At 43.5% G+C, this 20,043-nt stretch overlaps 1 protein-coding gene across 3 annotated transcripts in view; it reads right to left on the bottom strand.

The window, feature by feature from the left end:
- BCAR3 (BCAR3 adaptor protein, NSP family member) overlaps window positions 1–20,043 on the bottom strand; it is a 110,069-nt gene that overhangs the window by 69,822 nt on the left and 20,204 nt on the right. For all 3 annotated transcript variants that reach the window (XM_032867164.1, XM_032867163.1, XM_032867161.1), the window contains one exon: window positions 4,919–4,958. In XM_032867164.1, coding sequence (XP_032723055.1) covers window positions 4,919–4,958 — 40 coding nt within the window. The remainder of the gene's footprint in view (window positions 1–4,918; window positions 4,959–20,043) is intronic.

A 20,043-nucleotide genomic window follows, 5' to 3' on the forward strand; every position in this document is an offset into this window, starting at 1 on the left:
GCAAATAGTTTCATAAAAGCTCACAAGTGGTTCTAGCAAGAGTCCACCCAGGCTGCCTATAAAAGAAAGGATATTTGTTCACTAGGAGGCTAACCAGGGACAAAAGGCTGCATTCCGTCTTGACACTTGCTAACTGCCGTCGCCTGGAGAGCAGGCCTTTGTCCACCCGCAGGGCGCTGTTTACAGCCTGGCCACGTAAATGGGTTTGCCTACATCTTGGCTAATTTGAAAAACAGTCACCCGGATTTTCTTTTCTACTTGGGTTTATTTTCTAATTTATCTTTCTGAAGGGCCTTTAAAAATGAAAAATCTATAATAAACATTTCTTTTAAAGGAAAAATCACCCAGCTCTGCCCCAATCACCACCTCCCTAAAAAAATACATTTTTAAACCATTCCCAGAAAAGAGATGCTTTATTAAAATGACTGTAAGGCTTGTATGTGAAGAAGCTAGAAAGAATCTTCAGTCTATAAGGAAGACAGGTTCAAAGGGGGTAAGGACAAGAAATAATATGAATTTATAAAATTTAGTGTATGTGGAGACAGTTCTTGAAGATTAAAAAAGTAGCCCCAGGAAAAGAGTGAAAAGAATGATAAAAGAGTGAAAACGAAAGTAGGTTTTGTAGGTTCAAGAAGGGGTTACAAAAGTGAAAGCATAATAGATCTAAGAGAAGATGGAGGAGTGTTGAGGTGCATCCCCAATTATGTGAGGTACTATGATGGACCGGCACTTATCAGCTCTCACATCCTTGGTCTTAATGTCTGAGACACATGTTCCAATCAACATGCCCCTTCCACTCATACTGACTGATGATCGAGAATGGATAGATTAAGAACCTCTTCCCACTTGCTAAAAAAAACTTTCCCCTTTAGCCTATCACAGGTCTAGAGGACCCTAAAAATGTTCAAAGGACATTAATCCATCCCCTGATGTTCTAGTTGTGACAAGATGGCGCCTACAGAAAGAAGGTAGTAAATCCACAGGCACAGAGGGTGGACTGGGATCCTCTCCCTGAGGGCTCTTCGGGGTTGTATAACTTGGGAGTCTGATCTGTGAAGGTTAACACCCTGAGCTATTATCATTTATTCACATTTATTCACAATTATTTTATCAAATGTTCCAAGCAGTTACCTGACACAGGTCTAAGAAACGACATTGAATAAATACATTGCAATGGGGGTAAAAATATGGCAAAAACGGAATAGGGCACTGAACAAGTCAAACAGCCCAGAAAATAAAGCCTTCCTCACAATTTCGCCTACAGCTATTTCCTCCAAAAGCTATTTCCTCTGTTTAAAAAAAGTTTTTATCCCCGGTAAGGTATGCTAGGTACGCAGAGGAAAATTCCAGAGCTGTACACCACTAAGCAAAGTCACAAATGACTAAAGAGCAGGAGGAAGGCGGAGGTGCGGTAAATGTTTCTGCTTTCCAACCTGGAAGAAGTGGTTTCTTTTGCAGTGAAAAAGAGAGTGGATTGTATTTCATTACAGCAAAGGACCTCATGATTACACAAACCAGTTAAAATCAGACTTTCAAGATGATCATGTTTTGAACTACTGTGGGGGAATTAAAAAAGTAGGGAGGGGGTGCTTCAATGGCTCAGGTCATGATCCGAGGGTTCTGGGAAGAGCCCCGCATCTGCATCCAGGCTCCATGCTTGGTGCAAAGCCTGCTTCTCCCTCTTCCTTTCCCCCTGCTTGTGTTCCCTCTCTGGCTCTCTCTGTCAAATAAATAAAATCTTAAAAAAAAAAAATGTAGGGAGAAGCAAGGGCTCAAAAAATAAGGCAAAACTAGAAAAAGAAAAAAAAAAAAACCTCCTCTCTTTAACAGAATTACAGAGACAGACATAGCAGCGAATGAGCTTCCAAAATCCTCTGGCTGATTTGGAGCTGCTCTAACTTTTCTGATCACATCCAAACATGGAATTCAGCGGGTAGGGTCTAGGTGCTGTTGGGAGGCAGCAGGAAGAAAAAGAACCTCCATCAGCCTGGGGCTTCTCTGCTTGCCCGTACACATTTCCCTCCATCCCCAGCACAGAGGAGCCGCTGGTAGCCTAGCAACCGCAGACCGGTCCCCTTTCACTCCGGATTAATGTGCCGTGATACACACTGCACAGAGTGTTAGGAGAACACAGAGTACAAACTGGACGGAAGTGAATTTTGGATTCATTTTCTAACTAGCTCTCTGGGTCCCAATACTGCAGCCCCAGCCCCCACCCCCCACCCCGCCCCCAGTGCCTCAGCTCCCCCAGGCACACGGAAGCAGAGCCATTCCCAGATAGACAGATAAATAGATGGATCCACTGATCCATCCTCTCTCTCTCTCTCTCTCCACCTCCTGGGCACTGGGAAAACCAGGTGAGTATGGTTAGAAAGTCTCCCATGGGAAGGAGAAGGCATCTGAAGACAGAGACCTGGGACGGGGTTTCTCCACAGGATGACAGCTGTTGTCTGTCGGGCCACATCTGGCTGCTTCCACCGCTTCGAAGACTCTCCGTCAGAGATCAGACCACCCCCATTAAGAGGTCCCTAAAAATGTGCTCCTTTGATTTTTGTGTTTTTTTTTTTTAGGTTGATAAATCCAACTCTACCAGAAGGGTAGAGTAATGAATTTTACAAAGAATCTTTACTTTTCTACACATCCCAGAGGTGTTAAGTGCACCAGAAGCTAGTACGGAAGTAACAGCTCAAAGTCAGGGGGCACCAAACTGCATCCCAGTTTACCTACAACTGTCTCACATCCCTTGATTATTTTCAGTCGCTCTCCAAATCACGAGGCACCACCTGGCACTGATTTACAAGGCCTTCGAGACATGGACTCATCAGCCAGGCTCAAGAGGGCAGCCAAGTCTGAGGAATGCTAGGAGGCCCAAGAAGCAGGACACATGGGTCCATTTAGACCTTGAGGTCAAAGGCCTCCATGAATGTGCTTTCCGAACTTCAGCGCCCATGGAAGCAAATGAAAATACCCCACATCCGCCCAACAAATCCCCAAACCATCCCTCCAAACCAGGGGCAAAGGGAGAATAAAATAAAATAAAATTGGTATATATGTGGTGTATCCAGGAGGAGAACAGAGACTTCCTTTATAAAGCCCTGACTAGATTCAGACAAGGCTGGGAGCAAAGAGTGACCTTCAGAACACCTCAGCAGATCCATGGAAAGAAGTGCCTTCAAGCCACGGAGGGCGGTCCCATCACATCTCACTGCGGGGGAAGACAAGGACTGCCTAGCAAGACAGATGCCACCAAGAGCCCCAGTATCTTTTCCCCCTCAACGCAACTCAACTTAATATGAACGACATTCATGAATGAGACAGAACAGCTTAAAGAATACTAAAACAGATAATTCCAGAATCTACGTTTAGCTTTAGAATTCATCACGGGATTATCTTAAAGGCTTGGATACTGTGAAAGAAAAACCAGGTTCCTGGAGTACGGGAGCCTGCAGCGGGAGACAGCCACTTTCAGAAAGATGGCATGGGTGCTTTTAACAGGCTGCTGTGATTTACACACCGCCTAATACTAGGGCACAGTTCTTATGTCATGCTCAAGTCAAATCATAGTCTCTGTGAATAGCAGCCACCACCTGCCCCCCACTCCGTCAACTGATGCTTTGCAGCGTACAACCTGCAGAAAAACACAGGTTGTTGCATGCAGGAGGCACACAGACATCCTTTATAAAGTTCTCTTGTGATTCTGACATGACAGCCATGCAGGCTTAGGATTTTACATTTGCTGCAGTGATACTACAGTTCAGACAGACTGGGTATGAGAGAGGAGAAAGGAATACCCACGTCCATTCCAACGAGCTTTATTATGACTACTTCAAGTGACTAAGTGATTATACTATAGCTTTCTCCTTTATCATCCATCCTCTGGTCTAAAGAGAGAAGACATGCCAAGAGGTACACAAAAAAGTAACAGGCCCAAATACTCCCAAACTGTGACACTGCCCTTGAAATAAAGAGGATGGAATGTGGCTCCTAGGACACAAGCCCCTTCAAACTCAGCACATGCCATGATTTCACCTAAAAATTAAGGATGTATGTTGTCATAATGCAAGAAGCTAAGTGTGACAAATCAGAGTTCTCTTTTCTGTAGTAAGTACCAGATTTCAGTTCTCAAAAATAAAAGAAAGCAAACATACACACGCCAAAATATGGGGGGTTGGGGGGGCTGGTAAAAGGCATCTTTTCTTTCTGCTCAGAAGGAAATCATTGATTCAGAGTATTGATGGTTTAGAAGCAATGAATGTCAGCCCCACTGGAAAGCAGCACATGACCACAGCTCCTGGTCCTAGATGAGCTACTACTACACAGGACGGTGGCTGTCAGAAAGGAAGGCTGACTCAGAAAACCTCAGGGAGCCTGCAGTCCTCCACTGAGGATAAACGCAGGCTCACAATTCATTATCTACCAGCTCCCCAAAGTCAAAACACTCTGAAAACTGAAAGATTTTAAGTCATTTGGCAGCAAAACAAACCTGACGTCATTTGGTGGCGAAGCGTGAGCTGAGCTACATAAAATCATTTGTAGTCTATTTATCCCACTTTGTGTGAATATTCTCACATCTCACTGCTGAAATAATGACTTTGAGTCTGGAATGCTCACCCTAGCTAGACCCCTCTGAGGGTCTTATAGATGTGTACCATATTACCTTTCCAAAAATTCTGAATTCTAAAACCCATCTAGCCCCGAGGGTTTCAGATAAGAGGAAAAAGAACACAGACCTATGATAGGATGATGTAAGACCCTTAGAAAAGTTACTGAAGGCCCAAGAGTCAAATTACCCCCTGGTTGTTCCAATCTGAGCATTTCCTTCACAGGCCAGAATGCAGCATTATTTGGCAACACTGTGGTAAAAATGGGAAATCTATTACACAGTCTCCTAGTTCCACATTAAATCCTGGTTTCCTACCTTCACATATTCCAGAGCTGGGTCCAGAAGATGCTGATCCCTGGAAAGAGAAAACACAGTATGAGAACAAATGGGAACAATGCATTCTTGTGCTGAATAAAATGTATCCAACAGCATGTTCACCCTGTCACCCTGTTCGTTCAAATTATTAAGACGGGCCCACCTCCCCGGCAGTACTCAGAGCAGACAGATGAGGAAGTTAGAACACAGATCCCTTTTGCAGCGTGTGCTGGGGGTAGGGCTAGGGGGTAGGACACCGCCATAATCCGCCTAGAAGCTCCACCTGCTTTCTCATCACAGTCAGGCTCCAAATGTTTGACTATTTCAGGTGCTAATTCTACATTCACTTGAGCACAAAAATTAGCCTAAAAATCTGAAGCACAGAACAGCAAGGACGACAGAGGTGGGTAGGAAGCAGAAGTGGAAGCCCAAATGAGGGGTCCTCTGGACAAGACAGCTGTGTTACGCCCTCTTTGACAGAGGCTCATGCAGCCCCAGTGGCTTCCTAAGGTCACCCAGTTGCAGGGGCAGAAGATGGAGTCTGTAGATCCAGCTCAGCTTCTAGACCACGTCTTCTTCTCTTTTTATTTTTTTTTAAAGATTATTTATTTATTTATTTGACAGAGATCACAAGTAGGCAGAGAGGCAGGCAGAGAGAGAGAGAAGAGGAAGCAGGCTCCCTGCCAAGCAGAGAGCCTATTGCGGGACTCAATCCCAGGACCCTGAGATCATGACCTGAGCCGAAGGCAGAGGCTTAACCCACTGAGCTACCCAGGTGCCCACTCTCTTTTTCTTTTCATTGCTACCTCGATTACCCCCACCCCTGGTGTCAAGTGGAGCAGGTCATCCTCATTCTGTTTGGTGCCCCAGTACCATTCCCTCTCCACCTAACATCTGCTCGGGTCTGTCATAATACGACGTCGGGATTACTCAGACAATTACAAGTCAACAGCAGCAGGTGGCCCTGAGAAGGCTGACTTCTTCCAGAAATGACGAGAACCGACTAGGGCAAAGAAGAGGAGCAGGAGACGTGAGAGCGGCCCTTGGGAGCGCCTGCAGAGTTATAGTGAGGTCATCTCTCAACAGAGCATATGAAGACAGCTAGCTGCCTTCAGAAACTTAAACTTCAAGAACGCAACACATCCCTGCAAAGACGCCATCCTTTCTGAGAGGGCAGACTGGCTCAGAAGCCTGTAAGGGTAGTCTTCTCCATGGGGAGGTCTTAGTGTAGCCACAGAAAGAACAGGTGCCTCACAAACACCCCCAACAAGCAGCTTCCTCTGCAAGGGTGGGCTCCACCCCTAAACCCTGGTGGTGGACAGACCCCGCGAGATGGCAACCTTTCTCCCCGGGATAAGGGGGGATTGTGGTCACTGCCAGAGCACAAGGAGTCCCAACCCCCTGGCCCAGGGATACCACCATCTTGTGGAAATGGATGCAACCCCCAAAGCCATGCTTGGCTTGGTGTGACTGTCCCTTCAGGGCTGCACATGGGGGCACCTGCATGGAGGCAGGCTGGCATCCAAGATGCTCCTCTCCATGGCAGTGGATGAGGCTCTGGAGCGTGGGCCCTCAGAGGGCCAAAGGCTCTGAGACCAGCATAAGCTCACCGTCCCTGAGTGCATTCCCATCAAAGAGGGATATAAACCAGGCTTTGAAGCCTGAAAATTCTCTGCCTTCAAGTTCGTTTATCAGGCATCTTTTCCCAAAGCACTGGAGTCTGGGCTGTGCCCGGTCACCACCTGGGCCACACGTTCTGGACACTGTGTCAATGTCATCAGGCTTTGCATCCACAGAACCACCTAACCAGTGACAAAAAACTTCGTGGGCACTTTGGCTGTGCTCCCTTTTAAGCTCTTGAACCCCTGGTTTTCTCCTGAATTAACATTTCAGGCTTATAGCCATCAGTCTTAGGCTAATCATCTGGCCTAGAGGTCTGGCCCTGCATAGGCAGGAAGATGCTATAACCACCGAAATGCTGTTCTCATCTTCAAATTTCTATGTTTATGTACATTTAAAAATGTGCATTATATACATTCATACACCCATGTCTTAATGCATGGATAAACAGAATAGGAATGGGGGCGCTGAAATCAGTGGTTCCCAAATGTTTTTTGGTCTCAGGATCTCTGTACACTCTAAATGCTAAGGACCCCAAGGAGCTTTTGTTCATGTGGGTTATACCTACTGATTAGTGGTATTAGAAATTAAATAGAAATTTTTAAAATATGTATTAATATTTTTAAAAGGAACTCATTATATTTTATATAAAACAATTTTATTACAAATAGTTATCTTTTCTTACAAAAATTTAGCAAGAAGAGTGACAGTGTCTCACATGTTTGCAAATTGTTTTCACATCTGGCTTAGTAGAAGTACTGCTGAATTCTCATATCTACTTTCTCTTTTTTTATAAAAGATTTTATTTATTCATTTGAAAGAGAGAGACAGAGAGAGAGTATGCACCTGCACGACCAGAAGGGAGGGGTAGAAGGAGAAGCAGACTCTCTGCTGAGCAGGGCCCCCCGCCCCCACTCCCCAACACAGGGCTCGATCCCAGGACCCCGAGATCATGACCTGAACTGCAGACAAATGCTTAACTGACTGAGCCACCCAGGTGCCCCTCTCACATCTACTTCTGTATTCAGTATGTTATGTCTTGGCTTAAGAAAAAAGTCCATCCTCACATAGATATGTAACTGGAAAAGGGCAGGGTATTTCATCAGACTTTCGGATAATCATGGCTAGTCTTCTCTGATACCACACCAAAAGGAAACAAGTGGTAGTTCCTTAAAGCTTCCCTGTAATGCGCATCCTGAACCACGCCTCTCACTCTTCTGCATCTGTCCTGCACTCTGATTGGACCTGTTATCCACGTGACTCTGTATCCACTGTCCGGGAAAATACTGGGTCACTGAGTTATGCGGATAGTCTAAATTTTTTTTTTTTTTAAAGATTTTATTTATTTATTTGGCAGAGAGAGATCACAAGCAGACAGAGAGAGAGGAGGAAGCAGGCTCCCTGCAGAGCAGAGAGCCCGATGCGGGGCTCGATCCCAGGACCCTGAGATCATGACCCGAGCCGAAGGCAGCGGCTTAACCCACTGAGCCACCCAGGCGCCCCGAGGATAGTCTAAATTTTGACACATTTCATTATAATATAAAAAAAGAATCACATTTGTCAGTATTGTCACTGATCACATCAGACGTTACTGAGCACTGCGAAGAGTCAAGTACGTAGTGGACGATGCAGGTTTTCCACACTTCTGATTTTCACTTGAAAGCTTGAATTTTTTCACTGGCAGCTAACACACTGTCAAATATTTTCCTTGAGCTTCATTTCATTCATTTTTGGGAAAATATTTGCCAAATACCAAGACTATCATACAGTCACTGTTGTCATTTTAATTCTCCTTTTTCAGTGCTCAAATGTCATTCCTTTAGTGTATTTTTTTTTTTAGAATTTTGTCCAGGATCTGCTCTTCTCACCAGATTTCGCTCTAAAATACTTTTCCTTTCACCTCTGAAAGCTGAAATGTTCCTTTCTTCCTTTCTCTACAGATGTACCTGGAAACTCTCTGAGCTAGTTCTCTCAGAACAGGGCCTTCAAGTTCTCTTGGGAAGAGGTGAGGTAACCAACACAGACAGACTAGGCCTGGAGCTGTACCTGGTGGTTCCTAAGGCAGCACTGATTAGCAGGGTCCCCACTCAGAGACAAGATCTCCTGGAGGCAGGGCAGCCTTTGCTCTCTCATCCACAGAGCCCAGCACCAAAGAGCCTGGGGGGGGGGTCTCCAAAATGCCCCCCCAACCTTAGAGAAACTTCCTGTATGCTTTTTTTTTTTTTTTTAAGTAGGCTCCGCATCCAGCGTGGAGCCCAACATAGGATTGAATTCACAACCCAGAGATCAAGAATCAGATGCCTAACCAACTGAGCCACTCAGGTTCCCCTCCTGTGTTCCTCTTTGATCCTCTACCACATACTTCTCTGGGCAGAAGAGAAGGAAACAGGGAGGCTCTGATGAGGGAAAAGACCGAAGTCCCCTTTGACCCTGACCCCAAAATGAACTCTGCGAAGGAAACCTTGTTCATTCTGCTACAAGAGCAGAGGGGAATCCAAACGTCTTACAATTCTAACTCAGGACTCCCAGGGGTGCCCTAAAGGATCCTCATGTTCTCCTCATCCTTTTTAGACAGGTAAGGAAGGAATACAGGAGAGAGTATAGTAAAACCAAGAGTGTGTGACGAATCCAAAAATTTAAAAAATCATTGCCCTGAACTAAATTATGTTTATTTTTAATAGCTAGCTTCTATTTCTATTTTTTATTTTTTTCAATCTAAAAAAAATTATGTTTCAGTGCAGAAGGGCTGTGTCTCCCCTCTCGGCCTCCACCTCATCCCAGCTAGCCAAAAGGAGATATGAGCTAGAAAACATAGCAGTTGGCCCTGCAGCCCCAGCCTCTAATTTGAAATAGAATATCCAATTATTCATACAAGTCTCTGCAGCAAACACTCCTTAAGCCACAGATTTATATTCTCCAACAGAGATCACTAGAAAACAAACAGAGGAACTTGGCAATATAAATGAAAAGATTCAAAAAATTTTTTTTGCTTATGCAAATTATGAATCCCCACCCTTGAGAATCTACGATGTTTTACGCATCTCCCTTTACAACTGGCGAGGCTGGCAGGCACCCACGGCCCCTTGGTCAGGCATGCTGCCCTGCCGCGCAGGGCCCGCAGACCGCAGGAAAGCAGCAGAATGAAACTGGACCCTCCTGCGATCTTGTTCTTATGTTTATTACATTTTAAATAACATTGCTGTGTTTACTTGGGTTAAAACGGTCTCTCTAGGGTCCTGCTTTCTTAGGTTCATACCGAGGGATATACAATTGGGAGTCACAGAAATTATGTATTTTCTATTTTGGTTTGCTTCTCATTAGTAACCAGGTTAATAGTTCCTCCTTCTAAAAAGGACACTTGATCTACACGTTTGCTATTTTGAGTTAAGAGGTTCTCCGTCTTGAATATATAAGCCAGATTTCACTAACAGATCTTTTCTAAGTAATCGGAATACAGATGAGGAAATGAAGAACCCTATGTCTGTCTTAAATTATAGAATGTTTTAAATGAATGAATGTTTTGACTTCTTTAAATATTATAGAATAAATTAATGGCTAACAGTGTTGCCAAACAAATGTCCTTCTGAATATAACAAAGAGGAATCATTTGTAATAAAAGGATTCTCTCATGCAATAGAGGGATGTGAGATCCAACTGTTCCAGACTGAGTAGAACAGAGGTTCGTTCCCCTTAAACTCCATGCACACCAGTAATCCACAGAGCGGGCAGCTCTCCTTGGTGCACATGGCATGGTATTTGCATTCTGATTCATTCTAGTGTGTATTTACTCATCTATGGTCTCTCCTTGACAAGGTGAGAGATTTAAGAGTAGTGGCGAGTCTATTTCGTTCCCAGTATCTCCACAGTTCTTGCATTCATCCCACAAACATCATCAAGCATCTACAACACGCTATGCTGTAGACCAGACAATGGAAACAGAGGAATCAGGGACAAAGGCTCTGCTCCCAGAGAAGCTGCAGACAAGTGGGGAACACAGATCAACAGACCCGGCACAACTCAAGTTGGTGTCGGTGGGAAGGAAACACGATAGAGAGGCCTTTCAGGCCACCTTTGAACTAAGGTTTGAGGATTAGGTAGGGACTCACCAGGTGAAGAAGCTGTGAGCTAGCTTAGCTCTTAACTGAGCTAGGTGGTGATAGGAAATGTCCAGGCAATGGGAGAAGCATGTGGAAACACACAGGGACATGGGACACTGTGGTGCACTTGGGAAACCACAGCAGCCAGCATGATCCTTCCCCAAATCAAAATCCTCTAATAACTCCCATCTGATCAGAACAAAACCCTAGAGTCCTCACCAGAGCATTTGAGGCCCTGGTTGGCATGGTCCCTGCCAGCTCTCCAACCTCACTGGGGTGGGCAGAATTCTAAAGCTGTCCCCCAACAAGAGCCCCATCTCCTGGAGAGTCAACCAAACACTAACATCAGCATTGCTCTGAAGGGATTTTGCAGGTGTAAGCCTCCAGTCAGCTGACATCAAGATCTGGCAACTACCCAAGTGGATCTGCCATGCAAAGTAGGGGGGCCTGGACAGGAAGGACCCTGTTGCCAGCATGACATTACAACACGGCCTGTGACAAAGTCCATGCCATGGAACTTTGGGCGGCCTCTATGTGGGAGCTGCCCTAGGCAGATACCCAGGAAACAGACCTCAGTCCTACAACCACAAGGAACTGAGTTCTGGCAAACACCTGAAAGGCTGTGGAAGCAGCTTCTTTCCCAGGGTCTCAGATGAGAACACAGCTGCTAATATCTGGAGTTTGAAACCCGTAACCAAGAGCCAGCTGAGCTCTGTGGGACTTCTGTCCTACAGAAACTGTGAGGTAATAAACAGGTGTTAAAGCACCAAGTCTGTGGTAATTTGTTATTCAGCAAAAGCATACTAATACACTCACTGACTATTCTACTCATTCCATCCAAGCCCTACTGACAGCTGGTCACTGCCTCTGTGGCTCACCATTTACTTAATTCCTTTGCCTAGAATGTTCTCCCTGCAATTCTCAAAGGCTCACTCCCTCACAACAGTCATGTCTCTGCTCAAACAACACCTCCTCAGAGAAGCTTTCCTTAAAAGGAAATATAAGTAAGGCCCACCTAATATTTAGATGGGTAGGCCCATCTAAATAAGGCCCACTACTACCTTCTATCACCTTATCTGGCTTTATTTTTTTTCCCATATTATCTGATATTATAGGAAATGTGTATTTGCTCACAGTCTTTTTTTCTGGAACATAATCTTGCAAGACTGAGGCTTTCTCTGCTTTATTCACCTTGGTATCCCCTGTGCTCCGCACACAGCAGTTGCTCAGTAACCATTTGCTGAATTCATGAATAAAAGAACAAGTAATGGAAGCACAGGGTTGGGGGAGGCTCAGGAGCGTTGGGGGTTTGGGAGATCAGGATGAAGAGGCAGAGCCAGAGCACAAGGGGCTTGGATGCCATGTAAACATGTCTAGACTTAGGAAAGCAGTGGGATTTGTTGAAAAATCTTAAGCAGCAGCAGAACCAGGGATTTGTGTGTCAGAAAAACCCCCCTGCGCTGGTGTGGAAAACAGATTCATGGGGGCCAAGGTGGAGTCAGGAAGACCAAAGGAGACAATGCTGGAGAGGTCTGGATGACAGAGGGAGCGGGGATGGTACAGACTTAGGAGCCTTTTCTAAATCTGTGAGAAAAGACAGATGGTGGTAAATGACTGGCTTCAGTGGGTGAAAGAGAAGAGAGAGGTAAGGGCACTTGCTGAATTCTTTCTAAGGGAACTAAGTAGATGGTGCCTAGCACATCTCAATACAGTCATCAAGAATGAACTGGCAAAAACCTTTGCTTCAAGCATTGTACTATATGAACTTTCAAGACTATATCAGGATCTGAATTATCTCTAAGACTTTGCCCCATTACCACCCTTTTTCCATGGTTAGCAGTACACACGTAGGATTGCTGGCATTCAGCTACTGAATGTCTCAGATAAGGTCCCTTCCTTTTCAACTGCTAAGTAAGTTACTTTCAGAAGGGTCATTCACATCTTTCAAATTACGAACATGTAAATCTTTCTTTCCCATAAAGTATGATGAAACAGAACAAATATTTAAGGGATCACTTCATACTGACAAAAATAGTTAGGAAGGAAACACAGAACAACAAAACAAGATAGCTGCATTAGATACTGCCTGAGAATACCTGTCGTACATAATCCTTTGGTCTTCTCCACCAGCCCCACCCCCACTGTGAGCACCCAGTGCTTGTTTATAGCTTTTCCATGGGACTGTACCCTCCATGAGGGGAAGGGCTACTTCTATCTTGCTCACCAATGTATACTAAGCCCTTAGAACTGTATTGATCACATGGCAGCCAATTAATAAATAAACAAAGGCAAGCATGGACAAATGAAAATTTAAGTCCACTGGGGCACCTGGGTGGCTCAGTGGGCTAAGCCTCTGACTTCGGCTCAGGTCATGATCTTGGGGTCCTGGGATCAAGCCCCCCACGGGGCTCTCTGCTCAGCGGGGAGCCTGCTTCCCCCTCTCTCTCTGCCTGCCTCTCTGCCTACTTGTGATCTCTCTGTCAAATAAACAAATAAAATCTTAAAAATAAAAAGAAAATTTAAACCACAAAAACCACCTTTGTATATAGTCCAAATAAGGCCTCAGAAAATTAGAAATTTCTACTCTGGGACTTTGATTCACTTAATATGGTAGACCAGATACCCTGAAAACTAAATGATAAGTTACAAGTATATTTTCAAATGCATTGTGGAAGTCGCAAGAAAGATAAATCCTCAAGGAGCATAGACATATACAAAACCTATACAGAAACAGAGAACTAATCAAGAACACAAAACATGAACAAGAGGGTAAGAAGCAAAGAAGGAAGGGTAAGCCCTAAACCCACAGAAATCAGCAGCTAACCGTAAAGCAATGAGAAAGGGACTATATCGCCCTACAAAAATAATATGCAAAAACAAGTAAGTACATAAAAATTAAGAAGGTAGCATGCTCTCCAGCAAGGGGAACCAAGAAGAAAACCTATTGTCTCCACCACAAATCCTGATGGAAAAAATGACAGTAATAATAATCTCCTCCAAGAACTTGTAACCGCAGATCGGCCTTCATGTTGGTTGGGATTCAAATTTATACTACCTGCTTTGACAGAGAATCCAAAGCTAAGAAATTAAAGTGTCTGGGTTGGTGGTGCCATCAGTAAGGAAACAGTGTAAATACTTTCTGGGGGGAAAACTTTATCAACAGAATGCCACTCAGGATATCCACAAATGGGGTCAAACATAAATTTCCTTTCAGAAATAACCACATACACAAGGAAGCAAGCCCCAATCACTGAAATCAGCACAAAGAACAATAGACTGAGATCCTCAAAGACTTCAGATACCAGAATATCAGATATAAGCGATAAAATAACAATGTAGGATTTAAAAAAAAAAAAAAAGATGGACTCAAAAAGTGATCTCAGAATAAACAGATGGTTATAAAAATAAAAACTGAATATAGAATCTGCTACGGAATAGATTAAACATGACCTAAGAAAATATGACAGATCTATGAAGAAACTATAAACAAATACACAAAGACACTATACAAAACACAGCACAGAGAGAAAAGTTGATAGGAAATATAAAAGCGATGCGGAAGGTAGAATGAGAAGGCCTAATTACATTTAACCAGAACTCCAGAAGAAGACTCGAGAGAGAAAAAGAAAAAAGCAATCGTCAAAGAAATAATGATGGAAAGTCTTCAAAATCAATGAAAGATACCCATTCTCAGATTCAGGCATCCCAATGTATCCTCTGAAGTATCTCAACAAAAATACATTCTCGCCTAGACACACCGCAAGGGAACTATAAACCATCACAACCAGAGGGAAGATAATTAAAGCAGCCCAAGAGCCAAGGAAGGCTGCCCTCCGCGGATTAGGTTGGCCGTGGGGGGTCTTCATCAGCCAGAAGGGAACGTAAGAAGCTCAAAACTTCCTGCCCAGTGAAACTACCAAGAACAAGGGTGAATAAAGACAGTTTTAGATAAATAAAGACAGAGAACACCATTTGGGAAGAATGAAGAGGATGCCAGAAGAACAGCTGAAGGTCTCAGAGCGAATGAGGCACACAGTAACTGGTTACCGTGTAGATGACTCCGAACCAGCACGGATGCTATAGAACAAGACGGATGTGTCATCTGTTGAGTTTATAAAAAAAAAAAAAAAAAAAAAGCAAGTGCTGGCAAAGATGTGGAGAAATCGGAACCCTTAAGCGTAGTTGTTGGGGACGTAAGCGGTACAGCTGCGAGAAGACACAGTATGGAGAGTCCTCACAAAATTCAAAATAGAACTACCATCTGATCCAATAACTGCACTTCTGAGTAGATAGATACCCAAAAGAACTGAAAGCAGGATTTCGAAGAGATATTTGTGCATACGTGTTCTTAGCAGCATTCTTCACAGAAGCCAAAATGTGGAAGCAATCTAAGCATCCACTGATGGAAGAATGGATCAACAAAATGTGTACATACACAATGGAATGTTACTCGGCCTCAAAGAGGAAGGAAATGCACAGTCTACCACATGGATAAACCTTGAGGACTTTGTGCTAAATGAAGTAAACCAGTCACCAAAGGACAAATAGCATACAATTTTATTTATTTAGATTCTATTTATTTATTTTAGAGAGAGAGCGAGAGAGTGAGTGTGCACACACAAGTAGGGGGAGGAGTAGAGGGGGAAGGGCAAGCAGATTCCACAACGAGTGCCGAGCCAGATGCAGGACTGGGGCTCACAACCTGAGATCCTGACCGGAGCTGAAATCAAGAGTTGGGTGCTTAACCGACTGAGTCCCCCAGGCACCCCTGGACGATTTACACAAAGTATCTAATTAACTCCTGGTTCATTAACTGTACACTTAAAAATGGCTAAGCTGGTAAATTTTATATTATGTGTACTTTACCACATTTTTTTTTTTTTTTAAAGACAAACGAATGGAATGGAATCTGGGCAACTCAGTCAGTTAAGCGTCTTGATCCTTGGATTTTGGCTCACGTCAGGATCTCAGGGTCATCAGACCGAGCCTCATTTCAGGCTCTGTGCTCAGTGGGAAGTCTGCTTCAGAAATCTCCCCCTTTCCCCCTCTCCCCAAACACTCACTCTCTCTCTAAAATAAATAAATAAAATTAAAAAAAAAATAGTAAAGAGACAAACTAAAATATAAGGCAACAATGGTATATAAGCCAAGTGGAAGGCCACAGCCAGAGCTAGCGTCCTCAGGTCCTCTATTGTTCAAAAAGAAGTAAAGGTACTGTTTCACTTTATGTTTTATAAAGTAATTGTATTTTAAAAGTAACCACTCAATGAGGAGTAGGGTATTTTTAAAAAGACAATACAAAATAAGGCAATTTTTAAAAACCCATAGGTTTGAAAAAATGTATAGTTAGTACAGACATACAGAATAAGAGGCAGTGATAAGCCCAAATACTATATAAATCACTAAACACCGTAACTGTTACCTAGATTAAACTCGCAAAGCAGATTTTCAGAAGGTAGAATATAGCATATATAGGATACAATAAGAGTGGTATTTTGAAGGAAATGTATAACCATAATGTTTATTTTTAGGAAAAAGAAGACTGAAATTAATTAAGTGTCCAGCTTAAGTTAAAAGAATAAACAAAAATAGAACAGAGATAAAGGAGAAAAACTAAATATAAAACAAATGATACAACAGGGGAGCAACAAATAAAGCCTTGTTCTTTGGAAAGCCCAATAAAATGAACCTCTGACCGATGTCACCTGGGGGAAAAGAGAGAAAGCACAAAACAATCTAGGAATGACAAGAGGGCATAGCCATAAGTACAAGAGAGCACAGGAAGAGAATCCTCTGAACACTTTTAGGCTAATAAATTTTAAAACTTAGCATAAATGAACAAAGTCCTAGAAAGATACTAAATAGACTCAAAAAGAAACAGAAATCTGAAAAGCCCTCAAACCCATTTAAAAAACTCAATCAGTAATTCAACATCGTCCCACAGGCCCCGATAGTTTTACTATCTAGCAAATTCTGCCAAACGTTGGAATTATTTGTTACTTGAAAATGATATAAAAGCTTCAAGAGACTGGAAAAAGAGGATATTTTAACTTTGATCCCCAAAGCAGAGAAGGTCAGTAAAAGGAAGTATAGCGTAATCTTGCACATGAATAGACATTAAAAAAAAAAAACCTTCAATAAAATATTAAGAAATCAATTCTAACAACCTATTAATATACGCCATAATCACACTAGGTTGACTGCAGGAATACAGGGTCAGTTTAATGGTGGAAACCTACAGATACAATTTATCACATTAACAAGTTAAGGGAGAAAAATCATTTGAGGCATCTAATTAATGGGAGAAAAAAGTACTTTAAAAAAAATCATCCTTGGGAGCTCAGCAGAGAAAAACAAACTCCTCACAAACAAAATACAGAACTTCCATGAGGGCTTTTATGCCCTCAGCAAGTATTATTTTTAATGGCAAAGTATTACAATCATTACTAAAATCAAACCATCAATCAGAAACAAGACAAGGATGTCCATTCTTACTTCTATGCACTACTGTCTTGAGGTCCTAGCCCATACAGATAAATGAGAAATAAAAGGTATAAGAACCAGAAAAAGGAGAGAACAAAACTGTCATTTTTCACAAATGCTTACTGTCACATTAGGACAAAAAGAATCCCTACAGACCTTACAAGGAAGTAGAGCAAAGTTCCTAGACAGGAAGCACCGTCAAAAATCTTCTACCTAAGACTTACTGAGGGTCGTGGGTAGAAGGCTTGTATGTCAAGGGCAGAGTTCTTGCTTGTGGGTGCCCATTGACCACAATGAACTCATTCTTAGAACACCTAACTGAAATGCAAGACAAAGAGATATGTGGGACCCATAGGCCAAGTTTTTCTGTTTCCCCCAAGTGGTGGGGCCAAGGAGGAATAATCACTGAACCCCCGAGGTCTACTGGTTTACCACTCTTAACCAACTCATGACCAGGGCATGTTCCACAACCAGGAAAGGTGAACCCAACAACTGAGACAAAGTTTGCCCTCCATTGGCAACTTGGTGGCTGAAGCCCATTCATATGTGGATATGGCCTTGGAAACTAGAGCCTTCACCCTCCATTCTCCACCACAAGCAGCCATCAACATCTCGGGATCCTGGTTGAGAGGATGTGGGGATGGAAGGATGGCAGGAAGGAAGAGCTAGCAACAGGCTTTAAATCTACTAGTAGTCTGTGTCCACTGGACAGTATTTCTCACTAGACCATGTTCTTTTTAGGTAAAATTAATATGTAGGAAAGTCTAGCATCCTCATTTTATATTTTATTAGATGATATCCACGGTGCTAAGCCTTGTCCATCTCACCAGCCTCAGCTCCTCACCCTGTTCCTCACACTCTGTAAATCCAAATTGTTTGGAATTCCCTGAACCAAGAGGCCTTGAATCCCCACCATCTCTTCCCACCTTCTCTGACCACTCCTTCCCCTACCCTCTACAACTCACATAAAAACATCTCCCAGAGGCGCCTGGGTGGCTAAGTGGGTTAAGCCTCTGCCTTTGGCTCAGGTCATGATCTCAGGGTCCTGGGATCAAGCCCCAAGTCCGAGGGGAACCTGCTTCCCCCGCCCACCCTGCCTGCTGCTCTGCCTACATGTGATCTCTCTCTGTCAAATAAATAAATAAAATCTTTGTGGCTCAGAGGGTTAAAGCCTCTGCCTTCAGCTCAGGTCATGATCTCAGGGTCCTGGGATCGAGCCCCGCATCGGGCTCTCTGCTCATCAGGGAGCCTGCTTCTCCTCTCTCTCTCTGCCTGCCTTCTGCCTATTTGTGATCTCTGTCTGCCAAATAAATAAATAAAATCTTAAAAAAAAAAAATCTCCCAACACACTTTATTATAAAACTTTATGACAAATAATTATAGTTCAATATATGTACTCTTGTCCATCTCCCTTACGGGACTGTGGGCTCACTAAGAAAAGGGACTGTATTTTATTCACCCTTGCATCCTCAGGGCACAGTTGCATGATAAGTGTTGGTTTGAATGAATGAATGAACAAATGTGTGTGTGTGTGTGTGTGTGTGTGTGTTTCTCTCCACTGTGCAAAAGGTCTAGACTTCAACCCTTCTCTTTGCCACAACTCCCTGGATTCACCAAGGGAAGAAAAACATTGGAGGGAGAGAGGGAACAAGAGAAAACTTTTTGACTGATGGGCCCCCCACATTAAGGAGCTACTTTAGCCACAAGCCTATGCCTGAACTGTAGTGGCCTCCGACAGAACCCCTTTGGCTGTGGGTTGTTGCTGTCAGGGCTGTGCCCGGCTCCCCAGGCCCACTGAGACCAAATGTTTTCAAAGTGACATTGAGGGCTGGCTGCTCCTGCTGAAAATGACTCTCTCTGGACATGTCTGAAATGCCATGTTTGAAGTTCATCAGGGAGAACGCCAAGAGGAAAGAGAGTTTACTACAGGGCCATTTCCATCAGCTTCTGGGAAAATGAGAAAAAATTGACACGTAAAACAGGGCTGGCCTGCTAAGTAGAGAAATGGTGTCCCTTGGAAAAAATCTCACTGGTATATGATTAGATGGACAGGTTCTTTACTGATGCTGGGAACCATATAGTTGTCCCAGAGACCAGGAAAGAGGTACTTCCTACTCTAGGCGGGGGCTCATTTTATATATATACTCTTTTTGTCTTTTTTTTTTTTTTTTAAGATTTTATTTGTCAGAGAGAAAGAAAGAGTTAACAAGCAGGGGGAGCAGCAGGCAGAGGGAGAGCAGGGCAGGGAACCTGATGCAGGACTTGATCCTAGGACCCTGGGATCATGACCTGAGCCAAAGGCAGATGCTTAATTCAAAGAGGCACCCAAACGTCCCAAGTCTTTGCTAATTTTAAAAGGGATGTAGCTTTAAAAATGGATAACTCTAATACTTCTAGATGTGCACCCACGAAAATGTATTTTGGTTTCATCACCTTGAAAAATAAATGAGAGTCACTCTCCCACATCTCACAATGTATTTATTGACCTTACCTATTAAAGTTGGCTTCACTAGGAGGAGACAGGATTAAGGTTGGTGCATATTTTATATTCTCCTCCAGGGTTAACATACTGACATGAGAAGTTCATCTTCACTAATACACCACACCTCGGGGATATTCCTTCATGAATAAACCAAAAGATCTGCTTTAGGGAGGTGCATCCTCCGCAGAAGCTCCCGGCTCTGCAGTGGGGGGAGAATGCACCTTCCGTTTCTGGTTGTCAAGAGCTACAAACAGTTCACCAGATCTGGCGGCCAAGACTGACCACTTCCCTTCATCTGAATATTAAACTTCAGCTGATGCTCCTAAAATCCCGTTCACTTCTTTGAAAACCAGAGCACACTCATTCTGAGCTGCCCTTACCCAAATCCTGCAATCATTTTCACATGCAGTGCACCACGAACTCCATACTCTGACTTTACTTTT

The sequence above is a fragment of the Lontra canadensis genome, unplaced genomic scaffold (assembly GCF_010015895.1).
Source record: "Lontra canadensis isolate GAN:19392208 unplaced genomic scaffold, GSC_riverotter_1.0 scaffold33, whole genome shotgun sequence".
Classification (NCBI taxonomy): Eukaryota; Metazoa; Chordata; class Mammalia; order Carnivora; family Mustelidae; genus Lontra; species Lontra canadensis.